General features: G+C 39.4%; 1 protein-coding gene across 3 annotated transcripts in view; it reads right to left on the reverse strand.

Annotated features, from left to right (window-relative positions):
• CSMD3 (CUB and Sushi multiple domains 3) overlaps positions 1 to 20,898 on the reverse strand; it is a 1,044,618-nt gene that overhangs the window by 360,170 nt on the left and 663,550 nt on the right. For all 3 annotated transcript variants that reach the window (XM_061605340.1, XM_061605331.1, XM_061605321.1), the window contains 2 exons: positions 18,122 to 18,260; positions 1,017 to 1,204 (listed from right to left, as the gene is read on the reverse strand). In XM_061605340.1, the coding sequence (XP_061461324.1) occupies positions 1,017 to 1,204; positions 18,122 to 18,260 (327 nt within the window). The remainder of the gene's footprint in view (positions 1 to 1,016; positions 1,205 to 18,121; positions 18,261 to 20,898) is intronic.

The raw sequence follows: 20,898 nt of genomic DNA on the forward strand, positions 1-20,898 counted from the left end.
CATGTTCTGTCATCTGGAGCCCCGCTGCAAATCCATCAACCTCAGGAAGGAAGGCTGGTGGCAACTTGGGGTATGTCCTTTTCTGTTGTGTCTCCTATCCTATGGAATACCTTGCCAAGTGAGCTCCACTGGGCCCCATCACTATGTTTCAGATTGCTTGTGAAACTTATTTTTTAAGGCCTTGATTAATTGTGCAATATAGCTGGTTCAATGATGTTACTTTTGTGCTGGAACTTGTTGAACAGGTTGGAAAGTGTTATTTCATTAATTTGAGTGCATACTGAGGGGTTTTTTCATAGTGATGGGGATAATGTCTGTTTTATTCTGTTTTGATTACTGTTTGTTAACTGCCTTGAATCTCCTTGGAGAAATAGGTGAGATTTTTTTTAATATAAAACAGGTACATGTACCACAAATTACGGTCTCCATAGATTACATGTCACATTTTCTTTCCTACAAGGATGTGTTTTTATACAGGTAACTTAAGTGGTTCTTAGTAAGCTCTAGTTTTAAGTCCAGGCATATTGAAGGGTTTTCTGTAGGGCAGTGTTCTTTGACCTTGGATTCCCAGATGTTTTTGGGCTACAAGTCTCATCATCTCTCTCCATTGGCAAAGCTGCCTGGGGATGATGGGAGATGTAGTCCAAAAACACTGCTGCAAGACAACTATCTCATAGATCCCCGTTCTGTAGGATTTGCCTCTCCTAACCATTTCAATCAATCAATTAAATTTTTTCCTTAGTTTCCTTTATCAGATAGAAAACTAAGACTGGAAGTGTTATTCTACTGTAGAGCAACACCTATAGACATAGGGATATGTTATGTTCTGCACAGATTCGTTCATCTCTAGTGGCATATTAATCCACAAAGCTGTGGACTCACAAAACATACATAGAGAAGAAAAAAGTGCTAGTATAAAATGTGTGCATGCATACACATGCACAAAATAAACAACTGCCTTTCAGGCTTATGCTACAAAATAACCTTATATGTTAAGGAAAGCAGAAATTACTTACTTTCATAGTGGATCTTGAATCCATTATTAGAACGACTGTTGTCTGTTGTAAACAGAAGGTAAATGAAATTGCTACTACTGAACAGAAATTGAGGGACTTGTGTACCATTATAAGATCCTAGAAGTGGTGACAAAAGGTTTGGTCCATCGTGCACTTCCAGAACATCGTAATTGAGCTCTGTCTGGAATCTATGTTGAAGAAACACACATAGACGTAAAATATACCCAATGACCACACACAGATTTTTTTTTACATTGATAGGATATAATATTTAAATGAGACACGTATCTTGCATCTAAACATTCAAATTAAGCTCTCTAAGTACTAATAATGTGTGAACCTGGTCCCTTTTTCTTCCACAGATTTTATGCCATCCACAGAATCCACATATATCCACAGAAACTCAGGTATCCATGTGTTTCTGGTAAACCGTTTCTGAACATATGAATTTCTAAATGTCCCAACAAAGCCACTTCTCAGTTTCACTTATATGCTGACAGTGCTTGGCTGTCAATTTTACAATTGTTCTTGGCAACTATTGCAGCAAGACTTGGATAATGGTAATGGACAAAGTCTTATGATGAAACTGACAACATTCTCCCCAATGGATGAGACAGGCTCTAGATGTTTCATTTAAAAACCTCTTATGTGAAAGAACTTTTCTGGATGTTTTCAAAAGTGTGTGTGTGTGCGTGCATGTGCACGTGAAGGAACATGTCTGTTTCACCACTGCTCTCTTTCAGCCTCTGGATCCAAGGCTTTCTACATTTCCAAAGCTGTACAAGATACATCTAAACACATTTTCTTTTCTCTTTGAGGGACATGTGCAAGAGCTGGTGCTTCCATCTACTGATATTCCCCCTCCCCAACTAAATTAAATGCAAAAGAAAAAAAAAGAGTGTCTGATACTTGTCAACACAGTAGATCAACAATATCCTCACTGGAATTCAAACCCAGTGAAAGGTGTATTTATTGAGATATATTCATTTATAAACTGATACATAAAATGTCCAATGATGGAGCTAGTGACTCCCCTCTAACTTGCATTAAATCTCCGTGGCGCAGAGTGGTAAGCGGCGGTAACACAGCCAAAGCTCTGCTCACGGCCGGAGTTCGATTCCAACGGAAGGAGGAAGTCGAATCTCCAGTAAAGGGGGTTGAGGTCCACTCAGCCTTCCATCCATCCGTGGTCGGTAAAATGAGTACCCGGCATATGCTGGGGGATAAAGAAAGGCCGGGGAAGAAACTGGCAGTCCGTCCCCATATATATATACGGTCTGGCTAGTAAACATCTAGTAAAGCAAGACGTCACCCTAAGAGTCGAAAACAACTCTCACTACAAGTGCGGGGACACCTTCACCTTTACCTTTATTGCTAAATTGCTATCCATAATTTTTTATACTTCTCTTCTAAATATTTGTAGCATTGCATTTGTCCATGAGACTCAGGGCCGGTGCTATCACTAGGCCAACTAGGCAGCCGCTTAGGGCGCAGACCTCAGAGGGGCACAGTACTGACCTTTGAGGGGCACAGTTTTATACAGATTAGTTTTTTTAACCCTTGGAAAAAATGCAACTAAAATAAATTTAGCAGTTTCAAGTTTTGTGCTTTTCATTTTTTCTACAAGGCATCTGTTTTTGAATATTGAAGTTAGCAATTTTTTTGTGGGGGGGGTGCAAGTAGTTAGCCTTGCCTAGGGCACAAAATAGCCTGGCACCAGCACTGATGAGACTACAAGGGCAATGAAACACATACAGAAAAAAACCCACATTTTTATATTGACCTGCTACTATATAGCTATATTCAAAAGTAGTACAAAGATTTAACTGGTGTATCTTAGACTACCTGCATGCATAGCACCAGAAAAATTGACATATATTTTAATTTAGGTAGGGTTTTGCAACAGGCAGTCTATCTATTAAGCCTGGCCCATTGAAGAGTTCTTCTTCCCCAGTTACCAACCCAGAAGCAAAGAATATATGAAAATTAAAACCTCAGTTGTTAAAATGTGCATCAAATACTTGCATTTTAACATCCATCTACATTTGAGTGACAAGAGAAATGCAGCATAGCTTTAATCTGCACTCCCAGCACTTCATATTCTCATCTAGTTCCATTTATACCACCAGAATTAGTAAAGAATTATTTTATTTATTTATTTATTTAATTAAGCTTATATACCGCCCGACTAGCAACAGCTCTCTGGGCGGTGAACATTAAAAATACAATAAAAATAACACAAAACTGTACACAAAACTGTACAGTCTAAAATCAAAATATAATAATTTACAATTAACAGGAATTAAAATGCCTCAGAGAAGAGAAAGGTTTTAACCTGGCGCTGAAAAGATGATAGTGTCGGCGCCAGGCGCACCTCCTCGGGGAGACCATTCCATAGTTCGGGGGCCACCACTGAGAAGGCCCTAGATCTTGTCACCACTCTCCGGGCTTCCCTATGAGTCGGAACCCGGAGGAGGGCCTTCGTAGTAGACCGTAGTGTACGGGCCGGTTCATATCGGGAGAGGCGTTCCGACAGATATCGTCTGTCAGGGACGCAGACATTTAGTAAATACCAGTGTTTGAACAGTAATTGTTTTACCCAAAGAATAAGAATTATCTAATAATTTTATATTGGATCATTTACAAAATAAACCAGAAGAAATATTACTTTAAGTTACTGAAATCAGGGGAAAAAGAAGCAAGGCATATATTAAAAGATGCCACTTTAATTAGAAATATCTTTTTAAAGGGGCATTCTGTTCATGGAAGTCCTTTTTTCCCTATGTTTAGATATCTGAAAACATCTCACTCATTATTAGAATCACTGGTCACAATATTGTAGCTCAAAATACACAATTCTAATGATTATGCATTAATTAACATTACAACAATCTAGATAAAGCAATCCCTTCTACCACCTATTCACTGTGCTAGATATCTGTACTGGTCCAGAGGATATACATGTGAGCCAGCTCTCAGGGAGTTAGTGAACAGAGTGAGTGGACAGGGAGAGCTAACAGGAGTTTGGCAGAGGAGTGCAGCAGGGAAGGTCAAAGGGGAGGTCCCTAATTTTTCTTTTTCTTATACAATGCACCACATACCAGTGGGACCCTCCTGTTTACCCTAAAGGAGGACAGGACAAAGCACAGGTCACTGCAATGAAAGTAGAAAGAAACAAACAAACAAAAGGCAGTAGAGTCTATGGATGGGAAGAACACTCCAGTAGTGGTGACCTGCAAGGTGTATGCAATGTTTGTTTTCTTACCTGAGAACAACATGGCATACATGTGCAACAAGTGCAAGCTGGAGGTGCTGTTGGAAGAAAAAGGTGAGAACTCTGCAACGGCAGGTGATCACACTGAAGATTATAAGAAAAGACGAAGAGTTCTTACACTGGAACAACAACAGCAAAGAGAAGTACAGGAGGTAGAAGAACAGCATGTTGAAGCAGAAGAGGAGACTGTTGGGAAGAGCTACAACAAAGTGGAAGAAACTCTGTGGAAAATGGTGACAGTTAGGAGCAGAAAAGCTAGAAGACACCCTTCACCGGTGGAACTATAGAACCACTTTCAAGCACTTGAGGATGAGACTGGAGGACAGCCTGCAGGGGAAGAATTACAGAAGACTCCATGCAACAGCGACTGAGAGGCTGAAGCTCAGTCAAACAGAGGTGATGAAACCACGGCCCACAACAACAAGAACAGAAGAGCAGTAGTAGTAGTGGGAGACTCCCTGCTGTGTGGGATTGAAATCCAAGTATGCCTAGAAGATCCATGGACTCACCAAGTATGCTGTCTCCCTGGAGGAAGGAATTGAGATGTGATGGAAGAGTTGCCATCACTCATAAAGCCCACTGACAGATATCCCTTTCTTCTCATCCATGTGGGAATGTAATATACTGCCAAGTGGAGTTACAAAGAAATCATGTCAGACTTTGAAATCCTGGGAAGGAAACTCAAGGACTTTGGGGCCCAGATAGTTTTCTCATCCATCCTTCCAGTACTTAGGAGTAGAACGGGAATGAAAATACTCTGGGTGAATGACTGGCTACAAAGAAGGTTGTGACATGGGATATTTGGATTCTGGGACCACAGGCTACTCTTCCTGGAAGATGGACTGCTGGTCAGTGATGGGTTGCATCTCACAAGGACTGGGAAGAATGTGTTTGGCCACAGCATGGAGAAATTCATCAAGAGAGCTTTAAACTGAATCCTAAGGGGGAGGGAGATGTAAACTTGGCGGTAACGACTAACAAAGGTTTGTGCACAGTAAGAGGAACTGGGGGAATGGCTCTAATGGGGCCCAGTAATAGTCTTCATAAAAATGTAGGAAGGAAGCCAGGCCATAAATCACATGGTCTTTGATGTCTGTATACTAATGCCCACGGTAAGGGAAACAAACAGGAGAAACTTGAATTCTTAATACAGGAGAGTAAATATGACTTGATAGGTATAACTGAAACTTGGTGGGATGACTCCCATGACTGGAATACAACACAAGGATATAACTTGTTCAACAAGAACAGAAGGAATAGAAAGGAGGCGGAGTCACGCTATATGTTAAATATATCCCTGCACAGAAATACAGGAGGATAAGCTTTGTAGCTCTACCGAGAGTATCTGAATTAAAATAAAAGGGGCAAGGAATAAAAGGAACATGGTGGTTGGAGTCTACTACCAACAGCCCAATCAAGGAGAAGACGAGGATGAAACTTTTGAAAAGCAAATTGCCAATATTTTGAGGAGGCATGATGTAGTAGTAATGGGGAACTTCAATTACCCCAAAATTCTGACAAACACGGCCCCTCCAAGAAATTCCTGACTTGTGTCGGAGATAACTTTCTCCTACAGAAAGTGGAGGAAGCAACTACAGGATCAGCTGTCCCTGACTTGATTCTAACCAATAGAGATGAAGTAGCAGTTATGAGAATTATGGGGGAATGACACCATTATACCTGAGTTCTTGATTTTAAAGGAAGTAACAGCCAAGAGAAGCCGTATACTTATCCTGGACTTCAGGAAAGATAATTTTAATAACCGATGAATGGTAGTGGTAAGCAATGTTCCATGACAAGCAACTCTAATGAGAAAGGGAGGCCAATGTGGGTGGGAGTTTCTAAAAACAGTAATTCTAAAGGCACAATGGCAAACCATGTCATCAAGAAAAAAAGGGGGAAGACAGCAGAAGAAGCCAATATGGCTTCACAAAAAGTTTAGAGATGACCTGAAAACAAAAAAGGACACATACAGAAAGTGGAAGAAAGGCCAGGCCACAAAGCAAGATTACAGACAGGTAGCATGGCATTGCAGGGATGGCGTCAGGAAGGCTAAAGCTGAGAATGAGATGAGGTTAACGAGAGATGCCAAAGCAACAAAAATGATTTCTTCAGTCACATCCATAGTAAAAGACAAATGGTGGTACAGCTACTCAATAAGGATGGCGTATGATAACATATGGCAAAAAAAAGGCAGAAGTGCTGAATTCCTACTTTGGCTCAGTCTTCTTCCAAAAGAGGGTCTATGACCCTCCTGGGAAATGTTAAGTTGAAGGATCAGGATTGCACTTTGAAATTGATAGATAAATGGTAAAGGAATACCTAATCACTTTGAAGAGTTCAGATCTGCAGGGCCCGATGAACTGCACCCTACAGTATTGAAGGAACTAGATGAAGAACTCTCAGAACCACTTTCATTATCTTTGCAAAATTGTGAAGGATGGGTGAAGTGCCTGATGATTGCAGAAGGGCGAATGTTGTCCCCATCTTCAAAAAAGGGCAAAAAGGAGGAACCTGGGAACTACAGACCAGTCAGCCTGACATCGATCCCTGGGAAAATGCAAGAGCAGATTATAAAGCGGACAGTCTGTAAGCATCTTGAAAACAATGCAGTGATTACTAGAAGCCAACATGGATTTATCAAGAACAAACCTTACCAGACTAACCTCATCTCATTTTTTGTTTGGGTAATCTCCCTGATAGACTGTGGGAATGTTGTGGTCATAATACATCTCAACTTCAGCAAAGCTTTTGACAAAGTGCCCCATGATATTCTGATTAGCAAGCTAGCTAAATGTGAGCTGGATGGAACAACTATCAGGTGGATCCACAGTTGGCTCCAGAATCGTACTCAAAGAGTGCTTATCAATGGTTCCATCTAAAACTGGGGGGTGTAATGAGTGGGGTACTGCAGAGCTCGGTCCTGGGCCCAGTGCTCTTCAACACTTTTATTAATGACTTGGATGAGGAAGGACAGAGAATGCTTATTAAATGATTAGATGATACAAAATTGGGAGAGAGAGTTAATACCCTGGAAGACAGAAACAAAATTCAAAGGGATCTTGATAGGCTAGAGCACTGCACTGAAAACAACAGAATGAAATCTAACAGGGATAGGTGCGGCATCCTACACTTAGGAAAAAGAACCAAATGCAAAGTTATAAGATGGGGAATACTTGGCACAGCAATAATACATGCGAGAAGGATCTTGGAATTGTTGATCACAAGCTGAATATGAGCCAAAAGTGTAATGTGGTTGCAAAAAAAGCAAATTCTATTTTAGGCTGCATTAACAGAAGTATAGTTTCCAAATTGTGTGACATATGGGTTCCCTTCTCTTTGGCACTGGTTAGGCCTGATCTTGAGAATTGTGTCCACTTCTGGACACCACACTTTAAGAAGGATGCAGACAAACTGGAATAGGTTCAGTGGAGAGCAACAAGGATGATCAGAGGACTGAAAACAAAGCCCTATGAAGAGAGACTGAAAGAACTGGGCATGTTTAGCCTTGAGAAGAGAAGACTGAGGGGAGATATGATAGCACTGTTCAAGTACTTGAAAGGTTGCCACACAGAGGAGGACCAGGAACCTGTCAATTTCCAAGATGTAAGAGAGGCTTTTGCTAGTATCTCCATATGTAGAGCCTCTGGTAATAGGCTTCATAGTTTCACTATATATTTAGGATATTACCCAGTTTTAAGTTTGTTGTTAAGCATGGTTAAATAGTGTATCTGTAATGGTCCCACACAGACATTGTTCAGAAGTAATACTAAACCATAGCTTAGCATTGTATTTCCCATCCCCCCTCTCCTCTGGTGTGACCACAAGGAGATCAAAAGCATCCATTTCCATTTTAAATCAATCACATTTTGTAGTGTTGAATTAACTGGGGATTGTGGTTGGTTTTAACCAGAGCTTGGAAAAGTTACTTTTTTTAAACTACAGCTCCCATCAGTCCCAGCCAGCATGGCCACTGGATTGGTCTGATGGGAGCTGTAGTTCAAAAAAGTAACTTTTCCAAGCTCTGGTTTTAACTATGGTTTATCCGAACAAGCCAGAATAATAAACCACAGTTTGAATTTGGCTTGCGTGGACAAACCACAGTTGAAACTAACGACAGTTTGTCGATTTGGCCATCATGACAAACCATTCTTAGTTGAAAATGGAAGGAAATGGTTCTGATCTCCTTGCTGGTGGGGGAGAAGCAGAAATGCATGAGCCCAAGTCTTTTATGTCCAAACACGACCGTAGCAACTGCATTAAAAAGCTAGCTTCTTGGACAATCATCTGGAACCTCCACATGTAGGCAAGAGCAGTATTAAAATGATCTGCAACCACTCATGGCTTACAACATAATCATACTGTCAACTATTTCTGCATGTTGTTAAAAACAGTGTGCAGTAATATTTTAAGATGGTACCACATATTTAGAAGCCATCTGAATCATCAATTTCCCACCTTCCCCCAAACAAACCAACATTTCAATTCCTTCCTACGACAAATATCTCTACAATTGCCACCAAATTAGCAAGGTGTCATTTATTTAAAAGCAATGTCAGGTGTTCCTCCCCCACTTGCCCCCTAAAAAAAGCCATATGCATACTTATTCAGATTAAGAAATGCCTTATACCAACATGTGTTGCTCAATAAAAGTCATATGATTATTTTATTTATTTATTTATTTCCCTCCCTTCTATCCTACAACAGGGCACTCAGGGCAGCTACAATAAAAGTGCACACATATATAATACAACACATAATAAAAACACAAACTTTACAGTAAATTAAAATGCATAAAATACCATTAAAATCCATAAAATCCATTATGCATACACATACACACACATACAAACATACATACATGTATATATGTGCATACACATATGAAGGAGTGAGAATAAAATAACTTAAAAGATAAAAATAAAACATAAAAAACTTAAAACAGTGTCAGGCTGACCTGTTGGTTTTCTTTTCTCTGGAAGGAACACAACACCACAACAGAAGAGTATGCAAATCTAACCTACTTTTTATGTTCCACTAATATTGCCACTCTATATTACAACTCTGTATATCAATACATAAAAATAAATGTTGTTAGAATGAATCTGATGGACTAGTCAATGCAGTTGCTTTAAAAAATATTGGTTTCTTAATATATGTCAGGTTTTTTTAAAAAAAAAATGCATTGCCACAGCCATTTCCATTACACAAAACATGCACATACTGGAACCAACCAACCAAACACTTGGTTGTACAAAACTGTAATATATAAAATGACCCCAAGATAAAGGGATTGCACAGGTTTGTTGTGCTGTACTTTGAGGAACAGTTCACACTGAGTGCAATCCTATTGTATATTGCAGTGTCATGTTGTACAGAACTTCTCAAGCAGAAAGCATTATCAAAGCAAATAACTATATAAACAATAGTTGCTTCCCAAACATACATGCTGTCTCATATGACCCAGCTGGGATGACAAATAGACTGGTGGAACGGTTTGTTCTTTAGTCTTCCAATGAACGATTTAATCATGATATATCATTCATAAGTGTGAGTAAGCTTTTTAATCTTTATGCCATTATACTAAGTAAATCCCACTGTGTCATAAAGAAGCAAGCATAAAAACATACAAAGAGCCCTACTAGATCAGACCAAAGGCCTATCTAGCCCAGCATCCTGTTTCCCGTGTGGCCAACCAGATGCCTTTAGAAAACCTGCAAGACATGAGAGCAAAAGCCATTTCCCCACTGTTGTTCCCCAACAACTGGTGTTCAGAGATACACTGCCTTTTATGCTGGAGGTAGCATATAGTCTGGAGTTTGTCTAATTCCCTTTTAAAGCCTTCTATGTTGGTGGACATCACCTCTTCTTCTGGCTGTGAAAGCCATGGTTTAACTTGCTCTCTGATCTGTTGTAAACTGCTTAGACGTTTTCTACAATCAAACAGTATATAAATTTTGTTAAATATTTTTTTAAAAAAACTAGATACAGGCAAGTTTGGTTGTATCATAGTAGGGTGCATATTGGACTGAAACCTAAGTCTGTACTCTTGATCCCTAGTTTACAGAGAAATGACTTGTTTTTGCCAAGCTGCATATGGTAAATTATTAAATTGCCCAGGATTAAAGAGAGATCCCCTCTCCCAAAACAAACAAGTTAACAATCATGATAGCTAAAAATATAATAATCAGAAGACGTTTACTATAGATTTACCACACATGTCCACCTGAAATCTGGTAAGAGCATGCTCACTGCTTGGCAGGACTATATAGATGACAAATTCACGAAGTAGTTACATCAAAATTGTTACTACATGGTAAATGATTATGTATGATTTGTGACATTTGGCTATAGGAGTTAAATATTATTTAATTATAAAGAAACATAAGTTCCATTTTACTATCATTTCTCAGAAGTAGCAAATATTAAGTATCCAAGCAACTGGGGAAAATCTGGAAAAAATTAAACTATATGCATATTTGAAATATACAATGTTATTTCTGGGAAATAACTTAAATTAATGGTATGGTGTGCAGGGTTTAAGCTCATTAGTGTGGTGCAGTACTTAGCAATGAGATGATTAACTGCTGGCATTTATGCAGTAATAATTAGGCTTCAACATCACATTAAGATAAAAGGTGCTAATTTGTATTTCTTACTGCTATTGTTTCCGATCAGACTGACTCTATGAGGACTTGCAACATTCAACAGATCAAGTCACTGCTATTCCTGGTATATCAGAGAGAAGAAACATGACCTCATGACCTGAGGAGCTTACAAATGTCATTGTGCTTTTGCTCCATGAACCCTCACTTTGAATGATAGATCTGAAATAGAATCAGAAGCATGATTCATGCTTCCCGAAAGGAGGTTCTGAATGCTCCATAAACTAATGAAAATGCAAATTAGCCCTGACTTAACCAGCTTTCAGAGCTCAGCGAATCCGGATAATTCAACCAATTACTTAAGATCAGACACAGTGATAGGCTTACAATGGTTAAGCAGCACTTAAAACAGCTGTTTTAACTGAGTTTCCTGCAAGAGTGGTAATGCTCGAGAATAGAAATATCTAGGAGGAAATGAATGGTGTGGAAGATTGCTTAGAGCAGGTTTTCCCAATCTGGCACCTTCCAGATATTTTGAACTACAATTCCACTCATCCGTGAACATTGGCAATGCTAGCTAAGGTTGATAGCAGTTGCACTCCAAAACAACTGAAGGCCACCAGGCTGGCTTAGAAGGACCTGTGTTTGAGTAACAAACCTTCTCTATAAGTCCTGCATCTCTCCTGCAGAACGGAAGACAAATGGATGAGTTAAGGGCTATAAGGAATCAATTAATTACCGTTTAAAATCCTGCCTAATGGACCCAATATGGGAGACCCTACCCCCAAATTTAGATCATGCATCTTGTGATAGATTGTGGGATTGTTAGTCGATAAGCCAGTATAGAAAGCAATATTGTGTTCCTTTCTGTATCCTAATAGATATAGAACAGATGTTATTGGGAGGTCCAAACATTTATTCAGCAAGTATCGCTATGGTTTTTACATACAATACTGACAAACCACAATTTGTGTGCATTTATTCATTTATCATGCCCTTCCCCAAATAGGGAGGTACAAGTATTATTCTTATTGTTTATTATTCTTATTGTTTATTATTCTTATTGTTTATTATTCTTATTGTTTATTATTCTTATTGTTTATTGTTATTGTTATTGTTATTATAATCTTTAAAGAAAATAAGCAAATAAAATTTAGACATTATCTCAGTTAATGCCCAAAGTACAGGTAAAACACAAGAGATTAGAATGTGTAAAGGTAGTGCATATTTTATAAAACATGGATTGGATCCACACTAAGTTAGTTGAACTTTGTTCCCACTGAAATCAGTGTAACAATTTAAACCCCATTGATTTCAGTGGAAAAAATCTGCTAACACTCTCTGCATACACACATTTTATTCTAGAATCAATGCAGTCTGAAGCTTTTTCTACCTAGTCCATACACATTTCAGACCTACTGTAGTCGTTCCCAAACTCTTTCCCCCATACACCACTTGAAAATTGCTGAGGGCCTTGGCAGACCACTTAATAAGTGTTCTGTTTGTTGTAGCAATTGTAATGTGCTGTGGTAGACTATGATTTTTAATTATATTTTTACACACATGCCACAAACAACTTCAATGAAGCTTGTGGACCACAGTTTTGGAACTGCTGACCTAATACATGTGTGCTTTTTGCCCTGAAAAGTGCTTGTTTCATTCTGAAACTGGTTTCATTCTGAAAATAAGGGCACATTGCAGATCGATTCTGCATTACCCTGCAATGTGCCCATTTGAAAATAGATGCAAGCCCCAGCAATGGGGAGTTTATCCACATCTGCCCAATGATGTTGTGGGTGGGTGTATACCAAGATCACAAGGAGAGGCATTTTCAAATGTAATCTAATCAAGTGGAGGGATTTAACACACATTTCAAGTAACCACATCCATCCATCTGGATAACAGGATCTACAATCAATCTTGATTGAAAGAAGCACATTGAAGACAAGCATCAACGATTCTGTATTAGGAAAAATTACATTTTTATGCTACAAACAAGTAAGTGCATATGCAGCCTTGTCCAGATAAAATCCCATGGTTCTTTCATACAGTGGGCAGTTGTTTCTTAAAATTTATCTTATTTTTGTCACTCCCCACTTTTTGGGGGGATGGGGAATGAAGTCTAAAGAGAGGAAAGATACTTTTTTTTTAAAGGAGGAAGTAGTATGGCAGACAAGATGGGAAACAGAATTTTAAGAGAAATGAAAAAACAGAGCAGATGCAGAACCGAGCAGAACTAATAAGATGACAAAAAGAAAGCAAAGAACCATAACACAGTGGTAGAGCATCTGCTTTGCATGCAGAAGGTTCCTGGTTCAATCCCTACCATTTCCAGATTGGGCAGGGAGAGAACTCCTATCACAAATTCTGGACAGCCACTGTCAGGCCATGTACACAATACTGATTTAGATGGACCAGTGGTTTGACCCTGTATAGGCATCTTCCTGTATTTCCTAACAGCGGAGATACGAAGACACACACACTTATTCTCTCCAGTCTATAAAGACAAGCTACCTGAATTATGAACCTTTGCTTCTCCTAAGTAGAGTTCTAAAGATGAGAACAACAACAACAAATATACAGGAAATCCATTGGCACTGTTCTTCAACATGTAGTCACCTGTACTGGCAGTTGATATAGTGCTGGTTCAGCAGATGGTAGCCTGTCTAGATGCAGGTAGATTTAGGACCTAGCTGATGACAGCTGCCAGCTAGACAGAGCAACCACAAACTCTTTCAATTACTCTAAAATTATTCTTGGGAAGTAGCTGCTAAATTGGTTCCAGGCTCAATTTAAAGAGCTGGTTTGAGTGTTTAAAGCCCCAAACAGCTTGGGGCCAAGCTATCTCCTAAACCAGCTGCTCACACATGAGCCTGCCTGTCAGTTAAGTAAGATCAGCATCTGAGGCTCATGGTTCTGCATTTACCTGTGACATCAAAATTCATTGATACCACCAAGATTATGAAATACCCACCACTTGGAGGTATGCTGGTGCTTTCTCTTTTAGTATTTAGACATTTATTGAGAACTCTGTAGTTTCGATGTACCTTTGCTTTTCCAGATCCCCCCCTTTTAATGTGCTTGGCTTTTTACCTATGTTGAATTCTCTAGGTGAATTATTTATTTATTTATTTATTTACTTAAGTATTTACAGGCTGTACTATTCATAAAGTTTATCAAGGTGGCTTACAACATACAAAGATAAAAAATTAAAATCAATAAAAATATCACCAAAACCAAAAAAAGACTGCTCACCAAAACATGTCCAGCCCTGTTGCCATTTTCAGCCTGTCTAAAAAGATCATTAAAACAATAATAAAAGCATCAATAATACTGTAATGGCTGGGGGAGGGGAGAGAGATCATGCTAAAAGGCCTGTCTAAAATGTTCGGCTTTTAAAAGGCACCTGAAAAAAATGAGGGATTGTTCTTGACAGATCTCTATTAGTCAGGAGTTCCACAGGGCAGGGCCTGCCACACTAAAGGCTTAGTCCCTGGTGGAGGCCAACTGAATCTCAGGGATGAGGGGAACCACCAAATGTGCCCCATCAGAAGATGTTAGTGATCGAGATGTAACATTAGGAGTCAGGGGGTCCCTGAGGTACTTTGGGCCAAAGTTGTTTAGGGCTTTGTGAATTAACACACATACATTAAACCTGGCCTAGTAGCAAACTGGCAACCAGTGTAGCTCTTTCAGCAGCTGGGTATTATGTTGCCAGTAATCTGTTCCTGAAAACAGTCCAGCAGCTGTATTCTGCAATAGTTGCAGTTTCCAGACCAGATACAAGGGCAGCCCCACATAAAGTTTGTTACATTAATCGAGTCTTGAGGTTACCAATGCATGGACAACTGTGGTCAGGCTGCCATGGTCCAAGAATGGTCACAGTTGGCATACCAGCTGAAGCTGGATGAAAGCACTCCTGGCCATAGAGCTCACTTGAGCCTCTAATGACAGAGTCGGGTCAAGGAACACCCCCAAACTGTGTACCTGATCCTTCAGAGGGAGTGCAACTACATCCAGGACAGGCAATTGACTTATCTCCTAGACATGGGAACCACCCACTCACAAGACCTCAGTATCTTTCCAGGATTTAAGCTCAGTTTACTGACATTCTTTCAGTTCACCACTGCACCCCAACAGCCTCTCCTGATTTAGAAGGAATAGAGAAATAGAGCTGGGTATAATCAGCATGCTGATGGCACCTTGCTCCAAAACTCCTGATGACCACTCCAAACGATTTCATATTGATACTGAATGGTACTGGGGACAAGATAGTGTTCTGTGGCACTCCACAATGTAAACACTAGGGGGCTGAGGAGTACTTTCCCAGTTCTACTGTCTTGACATGACCTTGCACGTATGAATGGAGTCACTACAACACAGTGCCACCAATGCCCATCCTGCAGAGCTGGTTCAGTAGGATACCATGGTCAGTGGTATCGAATGTTGCTGAGAGATCAAGCAGGAGGAGCAAGGCTTCACTCCTCTTATCATTCTCTCTAAGAAGGTTATCCATCAAGGCTGATTCAGTCCCAAACCCAGGCCTGAACCCAGACTGGAATGGATCCAGATAATCAGTCTCATCTAGGAATGTCTGCAGCTGTTCCACTACAACCCTCTCAAATACTATTCCCAGGAAGCTATGACCAGGTGGTAGTTGTTACAATCCATTGGGCCCAGGGCCTGTTTATCCCCCCCTCCAATAGTGGCTGCACTACCACCTCCTTTAAAGTGGTAGGCACCACCCCTTCATGTAAAGAGGCATTTACTACTGCCTCGACTCACCCGGCTTGATTTTAGAAGCCATTATGGGCAGGGATCAAGAGGGCATGTAGTTGGATGCATTCCTGCAACCACCCTGTCCACATAATTATGTCTCATAAACTGAAGTTGATCCCACAAAGTCAGAGAAGACATAGCATTGAACACCTCAGCTGGAACTGTAGTCATAATAGTAACGTCTAAATTGCTATGGAGTCAAGAGATTTTATCCTCAAAATGATGGGCCAAACAGTCACAATAGGCTTCTGTTGCCTTCAGAGGCTCGTTTCCACCAGCAGGACTTGTGGAAATAATAATAAGACTTGTAGAAATACAGAAGAGCAAATGGAACCATATTAACGTGGAACCACATCCTTGGAACACTTCATTCCACAGGAATGTGTAACCTTGTCTTTTGCTGAGGTGGAAAATTTACTGTGAGGTACAAGGAGGAGGAGAAGAACTCAGAATAATGGTGGTGTTTTCTTCAATTATTCCTCTTCCAGTTTGAAATATATTTTATTTGAACACAATGTTTTCTTCTTATGAAGTAATTATGCAGGCATGACTTAAAAATTTGGGAGATCAATAATTTACAAGCTTCACATTCATGATTCCTTAATGCTGCTCTCTTTATTATTCCATTGTCCTGCTTCTTCAGAGCTGTGACCTCATTTACAAAAATGAATACCTTCTGTAAAAGGGATCCATTCAGTACCAACATTTTTAGAATTAACACATGAAAAGTATTTTACACAACAACACTAACCCTGCTCAGGGAACAATCGGAGTGGCAGGACCACTGATGTGTCTAAATGACTGCTGGTCAGGGCAGAAGGTGGGGTGTGAGTTGGGGGGTTGCAGGAGCAGTGGAGGGGCATGGATTGGGCCTCTTAACTGGCAATGGACCATATTAAGATTCAGCAGATCCATTGCCACCTCTGCTCCATTCCCATAAGAACCTGTTTGTGGGGCTTATGTTTATGGAAATACTGCCAGCAATACCTTCGTGATTGCCCATAAATTCAGTGGACACAGCAGGGACTCCAGCAGTGGCCATCTGACATTTTGAACTGTAATAGTGCTGAGCCAAAAAGTTTCTCAAAGAAAAATTCTGATTATTTTATTTTTACCAACTCCATTCCCTAGAAAAATAAGACCACTTTGCAAAATGTTCATCCAATAATCCTCTGCCATTTTATTTTATTTTATTTTTTTGGTGGCAGCCACCATCCCCCTTCCCTAGCAAGGTCCATATCATGCATTTAAAGCATATCTAAAACAAATGTAAACTGCATAACTTCCCTCAAAGAATAATGGGAATTGTGGTTTGTTAAGGGTGTTGGGAATTTGTAGCTCTGCAAAGGGAAAACCACTGTTCCTAGAATTCTTTGGGGAAGTCATGTACTTAAAATAGGTGCTGTGTGCTTTAAATGTATAGTTGGATCTGCCCCATTCTCATCCCGTACCCCCACATACACATGCACAATGCCCTGTAACTTATTATGCTAGGTCCAGATATTGTTGAGGATTCAAATGGAGCCCAGGGCATCACAATTGCTACTGCTGCCTCTTGCAGCAAGAGCACAAGTAAAAATAAATAAATAAATAAGAAAATAAGAAGAAAAGAAAGAAGCTGTGATTTTGCTACTGTTAATGGTAAGCCCCACCACCCAGTAAATTGTTGGAGAATTTTTCCTCCCTCTGGATGAAATGACACCCCCAATACTCTCCTCACAAATAGGGTTGATTTCAAGAGGCAATTTGCACACCGCTCTGACTTATAATAAATTATTATAATAGTAAACTTATAATAAATTATTATAATAGTTTGGCTGTAGGCTTCTAGTTCTCTTTTAAAGATTAACATATGGATCTGCCTTGTACATAATTGATCAATCTAGCCTAGACTGGCAACAACGACTGGCAGCAGCATCAAGAGGAGCTTTCTGTAGCCCTGCTAGTCAACATCTGTTTCACTTGAGATACCTGCGTCTTTCTGCAAGGCAAAGCACATGTTCTGCTGTGACAGTATAGTCCTTCTGTAAGAGCCTTTAATACTGGACATAGTGGGGACTGCACATAGAACTCTATGAATGCAAGGTATATGCTCTACCACATCCTTCCCCAACACAGTGCCCCCCATCAGTCCCAGTCAACATGGTCAATGGTCAGTGACCATGGGAGCTGTAGTCTGAAATTGGGGGGCACCTTGCTGGGTCCACCACTATGGTCCTGAGAGTCATGACAAACTGAGACACAGAAAAAAATTCTGAAACTAAAAATCGGTACAGTCTGCTGATACATCAGTAGTTCTCTTCAGTCATTAAATCAACAGAATGAAAATAAAAAAAATGAGTGTGTGTTAAATGAAAATTAATTTTCTATTTATATGACAGTGGAAATAATCTCCAGTTTATCAGTAAAAAAGTGGAAATATAAGGAGAAAAAGCTTTTGTCAAGACCTTTCAAATGTAATTTTGATAGAGTGTCCTGGTTCAGCTTCAATCACCCACTCACAATTCAAGGAGTCTTTATAATACCCAGGCCAGCCTGGAGAAAGGATTACTCCACTGGGAGAAGAAAAATGCCCACCACATGGAGCTGAAAAGAAGAAAACAAAGATTGCATTTGCTGCCAGGCTGGAACTGTTGCAGAATACTCAGAATAAAGGAAATAACAAATGTATTTGCACATAAATACATAAAATAGTCCTGTTGTTAGAGAATATTGCTGGTTGATCTTCAGAGCTTTAAGAAGACAAAGGCCTGAAGCACTGAAATAAGAGGTATATTTTTCCAGCATAAAGGCTAAGAGACTGACCTGTGGGCCAGGAAGTCCTTTGTTTAAATTTCACCTCTGCCATTAAGTAACTAGGTAGATAAGGGCCAAAGTACAAATATGTACATTGGTGATGAAAAACCACTCCAGGGGGAAACAACTGAGAGAAGAGAAAGCTGGACGTGTGGGAGAGGAAGAGACTTAATCCTCTTGTTGGCTGCCATTTATCTGTTCCAAAACTGTCCTCTCTCATAGCTTTTCCACTATGGATTCAAACTGCACACTTGTGAAGATAAATACATTTAAAATGCTGTGCAAAGGGGAAGTCACTTGTAAGTAGTGATTTATAATAAATTTATAATAAAGAAACATCAGATAATAATAAAGAAACACAGAAAGGTTAAGTGGCCCTCCCACTCACTTCTTCCATGTTTTCAGTATCCCTCTCCTGAAGTGGCTTTTCATGTCCCAAAAGGACCAATGGGGACTCTTAGGCTAGAGATACAATTCCAATATCTACCTCTCCACTTCTCTTTTCTGAAAATGGGGGCACACAACACTAGTCAAACCACACCCCTTTTTACTGTAAAGCCTGGTAGGATCAGCTCAAGTGCATTTTTTTAAAAAAAAAATCAGCTTCAAATTTTGCAACTGATTGACAGATCAACCCATTGCTCCTTCAGGTGTAGCCAATGGAAATGCTTTACTGTAGGCAAACTGACCCTCAGGCAAGCCATTATCTGTCACCAGCAATAATCGTTCCACAATATAGGGATTATGATAGTGATCTGTTTTGAAAAGTCATTATAAAGACTGCTAAGATAATGTATCTAAGGTATCTTAAATGCCTGAAATGTGTTTTATAGCCTTTGCTTGTGTTAAAGCCACTAAAGTGGTGTCACAGATGTAGCAGTTAAACCATAAGTGAAATGTGTGCCACACACAATTACATTTGCATGGTAATTTTGGTGATTTATCAACACGTAAATATTTAGAGTTGTATTCAGTTAAGTCCTACTCAGAGCAGGGTCTTTGAAATTAATGAACTTAGGTAAGTCACATTCATTAACTTCAGTGGGTCTACTTTGAATAGACTAGCATTGAATACCACTCTTATTCTTGTCGAAAGAACTCTCTAACATACAGCTGAAGTTAAAAAGATGATTTTCAGTAACTGCATTGGAAATTCTTGTAATTCAATATAGTAAAGGACTATAATGCCTTCAAATAGCTAGAAATAGCACTATATAGAATGGCCACTTGTGCATCCAAAAAAAGAAGAAATGCATTACTCCTGTACAAATTTGCAAAAAAATATATATGCAAATTTTATGCACAGATGAAAATTTAGAAACAATTATTATAATTTTAAAAGTAATATGATGCATCACATCATAATGGGAATTCATTGTTCCATTTATATCCCACCTTTCCTCCAAGGAGCTCAAGGTGGCATACAAGTATGGTTCTCCGCATCTTGTTCTCATCCTCACAACAACTCAGTAAGGCAGGTTAGACTGAAAGACAGGGACTGGCCCAAGGTCACAGAGTGAGCTTCATGGCTGAAAGAGGATTTGAACTCTGGCCTCCCAGGTCCCAGTCCAACACTCTGACCACTACACCACACTCACTCTCCAGTGACATGTCTGTCTTCTCAGTCTATTGTCCAGATGCTAACTATTGATGAACAACTTCAAGGCCCCTGCTCTCCTTTCTTATTCTTCTTTATCTTTAAACCAGACTTTGGACTGGACAGCCTTTCAGTCTGCTCATAGCCATTCAAACAGAGAATTGTTCTCTCTAAACTAGGACAGATGATTACCCTACTTTAATGCCTCATGTGTTTAAGACTTTTTAAATAATTATCCTATTGCAATCAGTTTCCATCACTTTCAAATGGACATTAGGGGCAAAACTAAGCATCTTTCTTACATGTTACAACCAATTATTAAATTAACTGTATTACTAAGAACACAGTCTTATGAGCTGAATCAAATGCTTCCTTAATCCAAATGATGTATCAAAAGAACATACTGAGAACAGGGCCAAACATGCTTATTGATAGCATACGCTTTCAAAAATATATAAAACAGGACAAGGGACACAATTGGATTAAGAATTAAAATGTTCCAACTTTTGTAATCAAAATTCTGAATGTTTATTTAGCAAGAAAGAAAAAAAGTAATTTTTGTCAAAATATCCAGATGATATCACCAATAATTTAGAAAAAAAATATTTTGAGAAAGCAAATGTAATGTTTGCACACATTAAACTAAATCTGATAATAACATCTGCTAAGATAGACATTAAAGGTAAATTCACACTGACAAATTTTCAACCCACAAGGAATTTATTTGATCATGTAAAAGAGTCTACCATGCATTCACCTTCCTGTACAATGCATTCTTGTAAGCCACTTTTACTAGGATGCTCAACATATGTAGTGAACTTGTCAAACTTG

Source organism: Rhineura floridana, chromosome 1, assembly GCF_030035675.1.
Source record: "Rhineura floridana isolate rRhiFlo1 chromosome 1, rRhiFlo1.hap2, whole genome shotgun sequence".
NCBI classification, from domain to species: domain Eukaryota; kingdom Metazoa; phylum Chordata; class Lepidosauria; order Squamata; family Rhineuridae; genus Rhineura; species Rhineura floridana.